General features: G+C 47.2%; 1 protein-coding gene across 1 annotated transcript; it reads right to left on the bottom strand.

The window, feature by feature from the left end:
• Window positions 1–3163: 3163 nt before the first annotated feature.
• On the bottom strand, window positions 3164–4975 carry LOC146768357 (uncharacterized). Its single transcript, XM_085571894.1, has one exon. The coding sequence runs from the start codon at window positions 4973–4975 to the stop codon at window positions 3575–3577; it is 1401 nt and encodes a 466-aa protein (XP_085428020.1). The 3' UTR covers window positions 3164–3574.
• Between the last annotated feature and the right edge of the window lie 3905 nt (window positions 4976–8880).

Raw genomic sequence — 8880 nt, 5'->3', positions numbered from 1 at the left:
TCCTACTTGAGCCTGATAAGGCCTGAAGTCTTTATCAGCTACATCCCTGGTAGAGAGAGATCTGGGATGGAAAGGATTAACTCACCTGCTTCCTTTCAAGCAAACTATGCTTGCAAAGGAGCTTTCAAGAGAATCCAATCACATAACTGTGAAGTGGACTTCTGTCAGCTGTGCCACATTTTTCAGACACCTGCAGCATTAGTGCAGGCAGCACAGCTAGAATCAAATGGATGCTGCAGAGATTATATTTTGTCATGTTCTGCTCTAAGCATCTGCTTAGCATTTCAAGTACATCGATCCTGCATTCTAGAGAGGCTGCTTTCCTTCTGATATAAATGGTTATATTTTGCGCCTCTGAAATGTTGTTATATTAAATATGGTTCACTATATAAAATGCTTAGTTTAATGTAAAAAAACACACTGATGCTGCAGCCAGCCACACACCCCTCCCATATTCAGGTTCCACCTAAGCCAAACAAGGTCTCATTTGCAATCTAATACATGCGGTTTGCCCGGAGATGGGCTGTTCCGGGAACTGATTCTGGGACACCTGGAAGCTGATCATCCCAGCAACAACTCAGATCGAAATCTCTGGAAACCTCCAGGCTGATACAGCTGAGAGCCACAGTTCCTGTAACGTCATCAGCAAGATCGTCTACACATGGATTTGGATTGTTTGGACTTGGCCTAGAGAAAAGGACATTATGAATATGAGGAACTCTGAATGGAAAGAATAGGCAGATGGCTGAAATCCTCTCCCCGGGCAGAAAATTTCCTATAAAAACCATGGGATCCAAGAGGGTGGTGTGGGTGTCTAGAGGAACCTCGGCTGTGAGGCGCCCTGTCGGTCACTCACCCAGTGCCGATCCCAGGCTCGGCACTGCCTTTTTCCTTGTGGCTGGTGAGATAGATTTTAATCATAAATAAAAGTATTTTTATTTCATTTTTAATTTGGCTGGACAAATTTTCATTTATAACACTTCTCATTCAAGATAAATTTAAGAAATAATAATTGGTTTCTGTAAACATGTCACTGCAAATAAGAAGGTCCTTCTTCCTCTCTCACATGCATCTAGGTATGCACTTGAATGTAAGATGAATGATTGAATTTAGCACGTAAAACATCAACCTTGGATAAAATTTCAAAATAATTCAAATTATGCGGCCTGAGACTTCAGGATAATAATAAATAAATCTATGCCACATACCTAAGGTCTGGTCCATACACTTTCTTATTCCAATCTCTAAAGACATAGGTCTTCTCACACAGCTCTTATATCCATATATTTTTAATTTTTGCCATATCCCTTACCCCTGCCCTTCGTGGAATAGAATAAACTCAGACGTGCTCACGTCTGCCCCTCAGCTAGTGTAAAAACTTAACTCTGTCACAGGTTCACAAGGTCACTTTCTGTATCCCTTCTAGTATTTACAACATGAAAAAAGCAAGAATAATGCTAAGGATTTACATTTTTAGAGTCTCAAGTAGGAATAAGCAGTTGAATGTTCTTAGCAAACAGACCAGAGCCTATTCTTAAGATAAAGGCAGAAATTCACAGAAATTCCTTTTTGACTAGAAAAAAATCCTTTTTTTGCCTGTAACTTTGAAGCTTCCTGAACCACAAACATGAGAGAAACCTATCAGGCACCTCAGAGATTCCCCAGACTATTTGAGGCACCATATTAGTTCCGTTGACCATAACCTCCTTGGATTCTGGGGTTTGGGAGAAAGGCTTTCCTCTTATTTCCTGTAATTTCCACTATTAATCCTTTCCTTAATTCATGCAATGACCTACTGGCAGGACATCTAGATAAAAAAAATTAATTTAGACATTGATCAAATGAATGAAATCTAAAGAATTATATTGCCACTGCACCAAAGAGCATCAACTGAGAAATTGCAGAGCATAATAAAACTGTCAGAAATAAAAATATTCCATCACAATCCGTCTAGAATTACTCTGGGTTTTTAAAGGACAATTATGTCCAAGAAAAAAATCTCAAAGAGATATTATTATTTTCATGATCTGGGGAAAATACTAAAAAATGTAGAAAACAATTCACAAAATTTTGCAAAGATTTTGACAAAAATTGTCTAACAAAGGAGGTAGACTAAAATAAAAGTCAATATATACTTGATGTAGCATATATACTTATTGTTATTTCCCTTGCATTTAGAAAAAACTGTTCTTTGTAAATTTCAGTTCCCTCCAGCTCTACAACAGATTTTCTACTTACTTTGGGAGGCAAGTACCAGTTTTGCCATAAGTTTTATCTACCCCTTAGGCTTCAGTATCTTTGAGACACTTTGCAATTTTAAGATCACAGACAGAATATCATGAGGCAATTTGGCAAAAATAAAAAAACTCATCATTGTAATACTTGCATAAGGAAGTGTTATAAAAGACAATTGTTCCAAAAATGTTGAGGACAGTTTGCATTTGCACAGAAAGAATGAAATAGTGTTCCTGAAAGGAAACTTTTGTGTGGTACAGATTTTCATTGTTTAATGATAATTGTAATTATTATTTTTTTTTTTTACCTTGTTAGTCTTTATTCGCTTAAGGAGTATATGCAAAGCAGATTAGTGGACAAAAATAATTTCCCAAAACTACAACCATGTCTTCAGTAAAGTAGGCAATCCTTTTGAGACTGACGTCAGTGCTATCAAAAATTACAAAACTGTGGGCAGTCTTCAGTCTTCACTTATCTCATATAAAGTAAAGAGAGAGGAGGAGAAAAGAAGTTACAAACTTTTGGCTAAGGATTTTGTTTTATTCCTCTCCTCTCCTCTCCTCTCCTCTCCTCTCCTCTCCTCTCCTCTCCTCTCCTCTCCTCTCCTCTCCTCTCCTCTCCTCTCCTCTCCTCTCCTCTCCTCTCCTCTCCTCTCCTCTCCTCTCCTCTCCTCTCCTCTCCTCTCCTCTCCTCTCCTCTCCTCTCCTCTCCTCTCCTCTCCTCTCCTCTCCTCTCCTCTCCTCTCCTCTCCTCTCCTCTCCTCTCCTCTCCTCTCCTCTCCTCTCCTCTCTCCTTTTCTCGTCTCTCCTTTTCTTTCTCTCACACTCAGGGAATTTACATCTACATCTTTTGGCACAAACTTACAGAGTTGAAGAAAAAAACTAGACTGGAGAAGGTTCTGTGAGGGCTTCTGGGTCTCTGACCACTCTGCTTGTCAGAGAGCCGAGTCCTCGGAAGCCGGATAGCGTAATGAAATCTTCCTCTATGAAGGCGGGACGGCTCACAGGCGGCTTTATTTCCAGAAGGGTTTATTGAGGAACAGCAATTCAGGGAGCGAAGGGAAAACAACCTCTCCGGGAGGGAGCTCGCTCTGAGAGCCTCGAACAGGGGGCGGAATCGGGATTATAACTGGGACAAGAGAGGGAGGGTCCAGGCATGAAGCGTTCAGTGAAGGAAGGCTTCGGGGGCAGAGTCAGGGTCGAGTGGCAGGGTTATAACCAATGAGGGTAAGGGGAAAGAGCGGCTTCAGGGAAGGAACCAATGGAGGTATAAAGAACAAAGAATTTTCTAGAACCAAGGGATGACAGACATACTGATTGATAACAGGGGAGGCGGGGAACTACACACCTGTCACCTCCCAGGGTAATTCGGGGGGACAGTTTCCCAAGTCCCCTCCCACATCTCCCCCGTTCTTGTTAATTAAATAAATATTTGCCAAAGTCTTGGTAAGCGTCTTTTTGAAGATGGTTAAGGCAACTGAAATGAGAAGGACAATTATGAAAATCCAAAAGAGTCCTTTTAAAATGGAGGCTGCCCACCCGGGAATGCCCCACTGCATCAATAGTTTGTGGATGGGGTCCACAGCCGAAGTTTCCGTTTTGATGTCCTGTACTTCGGTCCGGATCCGCTGGATGTTGGCTTGGATGGAAGTGCTCCGTGATGTTAAATTGAAGCAACACAATCCTTCGAAGTCTTCGCAGCTGTGGCCATGGGCGAGCAGCAGGAAATCAATAGCCGCTCTGTTTTGTAATGTGGCTTGCCTAGTGGTTTGCTGGTCTGCCAGAAGATCGGAGAGGGCGGCAGACGAGGCGTTGGCATGCTTACTTATCCAACACTCCAGGTGAGAAAGCTCACCAAGGGCCTTAGCTGCTGCATACCATGGTAAAAAGATGGATACAGCGACCCTCTTTGTTTTTCCCCAATCGTAAATTTCGGAGTCACAATTTTCGTCGAATTGAGCATATGATCTTTTGGTGCGTGCCAATTGTCTTTCTTTTTTCCAATCTAGAATTTGAGTTCTGTTTGGAGTGAGGGTAGCAAGCTTGCCAAGGCTGCATGGGCCTCCCTGGAGCCGAGATGGAATTCCCGACCATACTCTGTCCCCACAGATAAGAAACATCCCCCTGGGCAATGTCTTGGGATGAGTGGATGAAACCGAAATCACCTGGCTAGTATAATTGCACCAGGTTTGGCTGTTATATTTTTTACTGATAGGTGTTACATCTTTCCGGTATGTGTTTTTGGCCAAGTCAATTCCGTGCCAATTTTGACTTGGCCTCCTATAATAGAATTTGACACAATATCTAGCTGTGGAGGACCCCAGTAAGTCCAATTCTTGGGGTTCCTCTTTGCTGTTGGGCAAAATTTTGGTCCACTCATCCCAAGTATCGACCGGGTTAGGCCTCCTACCCGTGGTTCGGAGCAGGTCGGAATTGGATACCGGCCAATCATCAGCTACCAAGGGGACCCCTACCAGGCAAGTGGACAGGGGATTGTCCACGTTGCCCATGGCCAGACATAGGTTATCCTGCTGCAAGGACTTTGCCAGCGTGATCCAGACGTTTTCTTTCGGCTGTGGTACCACCCAGCCATCTGCTACATGCAGCCACAGGAGGATGGAAAGCGTGGCTGCAACCAGCTGGGCGCAGTGGGACATCTTCTGTTGTTTCTTTTGGGTGAATGATGTTCTGGCAGCCATCCTAGTACTAAAATTAAACAAAACAATATTACCAACATACATTTGGTTCCCTCCCCTCCCCCAGCTCCCCCTTTTGGGTTAAAATAAAAATAAATTTCAGGACGGAGGGGTAAAGGGATGACGGGTTAGGTATGAGGGTAGAGGGAACGGCACAGGAGGGGATGGGGTGGCGGAAGTTGTTAAGTCTTGCAGAGGTAGGTATGTCCTTGTGATGAGGACCCGGGAGACGATGTTGGGTGGTCTTCCGGTCCTCTTCTTTTTTCTCCGTCGCCACGCCACTGCATTATCTGGTGGTGATTGTGATGGGGTCGCTGGGTTGCTCCTCGCTGGGGGGTCTGTGGTAGTGCTCTCCAGGTACGGTTTGACGTATTTTCCAGGAATCCATTTGGGACCCTGGGCTGTGGAAACACAAGCGTACCCTCTCCCCCACGTTATCAGAGGGTACGGCCCTGAGATGATTTTTGATTCTGGGTCTCTGATGAGGACTGGCGGACGCTCTTTCAAAACTGCCCTGGTGTTATTGCAAAAGTGTCTGAGTGCAGGGGGATTCGGCTCCTGGTCAGAACAATTTAAGAAATTAAGAACATAAAGTGCCTTGCATAATCTTTCAACTGGTGTCATGGCCAGAGCCGAATCGTGTTGTTGTTCTAGCAGCCTTTTTAACTCTTTGTGGGAGCGTTCAACTATTGCCTGTCCTGTGGGGTTATGGGGAATGCCGGTGGAATGGGCAATTCCCCATTGTTGTAGAAATTGTGCGAATCTTGTCGAGGTGAATCCAGGCCCATTGTCCGTTTTGATGGCTTTTGGGACTCCTAATGTGGCAAATGCCATGAATAGATGTTTGATGATATCTTTTGTTTTTTCACCAGTGTGGAGTGACGCGAACACGGTCCCAGAAAATGTGTCTATGGACACATGCAGGTATTTCAGGCGGCCAAAAGGATTATAGTGAGTGATGTCTGTTTGCCACAGCTTCAATGCTGCCAACCCTCGGGGGTTTATCCCCGTTGGCAGCGGTGGAAGGGCGAAGGACTGACAGCTTGGGCATGTGGCTAGTATGGCTTTGGCTTGTTCTTTTGATATTTTAAATTGTCGGGCAAGGGCAGGTGCATTTTGATGGAAAAACGCATGGCTGAGCTTTGCCTGTGCAAAGATGTCTGGTAAGGTTAATGAAAGTGCAGGTGCAGAGTAATGAGATGTCATTGCAAGGAGGTCGGCCATCCGGTTCCCCTCTGCAATAGCTCCTGGCAGGTCTGTGTGAGCCCGGACGTGCATAATATAATAGAGTTGCTCTCGGTGGGAGATCAGCCAGATTAATTCCGTGAGCAAATCGAATAACTGTTTGTTTTGAACTTCTTTGAGCAGGGCGTGTTCTGCCCGTTCTGCTACCCCGGCAACATAAGCCGAATCTGTTACCAGATTGAAAGGTTGCTGAAATTTTTTGAATGCTCTCACGACCGCAGCAAGTTCTGCGATCTGAGGGGAACCCTCAACCAGTTGGATGTCAGACTCCCACTTCTGACTCTCCGGGTCCTTCCAAGTGATCACCGATTTGTGGGATTTTCCCGACCCATCGGTGAACACCGTGAGAGCACCTTTAATAGGTGTTTTATTTTTGAATGACTTTGGGGCCAAATATAACGTGTCTTTGAATATTTTATGTTTAGGGTAATGAATGGAAATCTGTCCAGGGTAACTGTCTAAAGCAATTTGCAAACTTTCGTTTGTCTGAAGCAGGGATTCCAATTGTTCCAAATTAAGAGGTAGGTAAATGCACGCCGGGTCACACCCTGCGAGGGTCCGGAGGCGTTGTCTGGCCTTTACTATTATCCTAGCCATCAACTCTGCAGGAGTTGAAATAGTTTTCGCTGGCTGGTGCGGGAGAAACAGCCACTCAATGATAAGGAGTGGGTCCTTCCGCCCAGCGTCCCATTGAAAAAGCAGACCATGGAAGTTTGGGCACTTACCCAGTATGGCAAGGGTGACGGGAAGGAGCCGATCCACACGGTGGGCCTGACGGGATCGTATGGCCTCAGCGACTCTCTCCAGGGCTCCTTTGGCGGCAGGTGTTAGCTCGCGAGGGGAAGCTAGGTCGCCATCTCCTCGTAGCAGGTTGAAGAGCGGCGCCAGCTCCTCCGTGGTGAGTCCCAGGAGAGGTCGGATCCACGTGATGGTACCGCAGATCTGCTGGAGATCCCGCAGGGTCCGTGGGTCGTCTTTGACGGTGACAGATTGGGGCGCGACAGTCCTTCCCGTAATGTGAAAGCCCAAATACTTCCATGGCGCTGACAGCTGGATCTTTTCTTCAGCAATTTCAAACCCTGCAGCTTTAATGGCCTTAACAGTTTTGGAAAGTGTGATCTGCAGATAAGTTTGTGTTTCAGCGCAGATCAAGACATCATCCATATAATGCAGGATGATCGCTTCAGGGAACAGCTTTCTGATCGGCGAAAGCACCTGGGCCACAAAAGTTTGGCAGAGCACTGGAGAATTTTTTATTCCCTGGGGCAAAGTGGCCCATTGGTACCTCTTATAAGGCTCCGCCCTATTGATGGAAGGGACGGAGAACGCGAATCTGGGGGCATCTCCGGGATACAATGGGATGTTGAAAAAGCAGTCCTTGATGTCAATGACTGCGAGCTGCCAATCCCGGGGAAGCATGGAGGGTGAGGGAAGGCCAGGCTGCAGGGGGCCCATGTCCTCGATTACCTCATTGACCCTGCGCAGGTCTTGGAGCAGGCGCCATTTGTCTTTGCCAGGTTTTTTAATAACAAAGACAGGAGTGTTCCAGGGGCTGGTGGAGGGTATTAAATGCCCCAGGCGGACCTGCTCCTCTACTAATTCATGGAGCGCTTTTAATTTCTCCTCCACAAGGGGCCACTGGTCCACCCACACTGGAACATCGGTCTTCCAATTCAGCGGTGGGGAGGTGCGCTCCGCAGTGGCCCATACTAAAAATCCCATGCAGGGCTAGGGATATCGAGGCGGGCACCCCATTGGGACAAAACGTCCCTGCCTAATAACATGATGTTAGATGAAACAACAAAAGGCCGAATGGTGGCAATCTGTCCCTCAGGGCCCTCCACACTTACCAGGTGTTTGCTGCGCATGGAGTTGACAGCTCCTCCCACTCCGGAGATTGTGCCACAAGGGGGCACCAACTCCCAGTCGCGGGGCCACTTTGACCGGGGAATGATGGTGACGTCTGCCCCGGTGTCCGCCATCAGGTCCAGTTTGATGGACTTTCCCTGAAGCGATAAAACAGTCTCAATCATTGGTCTGGATTTGCAAACATTCTGTGTGAGGAAGACAAAATTGTCTTCCCCGGGGTCATGTCCAGCGAAATAGTCCTGTACTGGTGGATCGGTGAGGTCGGTCACGTCGAGGAGGTACATGGCAGCGAAGGGGAGCCCCTTGGTGATGGTGCAAGGTGGTTGATGGCAGACGACCGAGACGGTGACCTCGGACCCCGGCTGAAAACACACCACTTCAGGAACGACGGTAACACGGTCTGGTGTGAGCCTGCAATCTCCGAGTATTAACACTGTTACCTCACAATTACGGTAAGGGGGTTCCAGGAACCCAGCGGGAACTCTCACCAGGTCCTCATCCTGGAGAGTCACAGTGATGGAGCTTTTGAGGACCCGGTGAGTGTCTGAATCTAAGTTGCGGATTCTACGGAAGAGGCGGAGCCCGTCGTCGTGGCTCCGCCAACCCTCCGGAACTGTCCGCTGGGCCACCGGTCCTCCCGGATGGTGGGGAGGCCTGGGCGCTGTGAGGGGCCACTTGTTGTCCTTGCGCGGCCCCTCCCCGCGCTCCGCGACCCGTTTCCCGCCTGCTGATGGTAGGGCATCGGGTTCCTGGGTATTGGTCTTGGGGAGGGTGTGTACGAGTAGTGTGGTTGCTCCGGGGGCCAGTATGGGCAGTTGGCTTGTATGTGGCCCATC

The sequence above is a fragment of the Lonchura striata genome, chromosome 2 (assembly GCF_050655825.1).
Source record: "Lonchura striata isolate lonStrDom1 chromosome 2, ASM5065582v1, whole genome shotgun sequence".
NCBI classification, from domain to species: domain Eukaryota; kingdom Metazoa; phylum Chordata; class Aves; order Passeriformes; family Estrildidae; genus Lonchura; species Lonchura striata.
This window is presented reverse-complemented; position numbering and strand designations above follow the sequence as displayed.

Bases quoted from the DNA above. Each gene is read 5' to 3' on its own strand.
- LOC146768357 (XM_085571894.1), bottom strand. From the start codon at position 4,975: ATGTATGTTGGTAATATTGTTTTGTTTAATTTTAGTACTAGGATGGCT.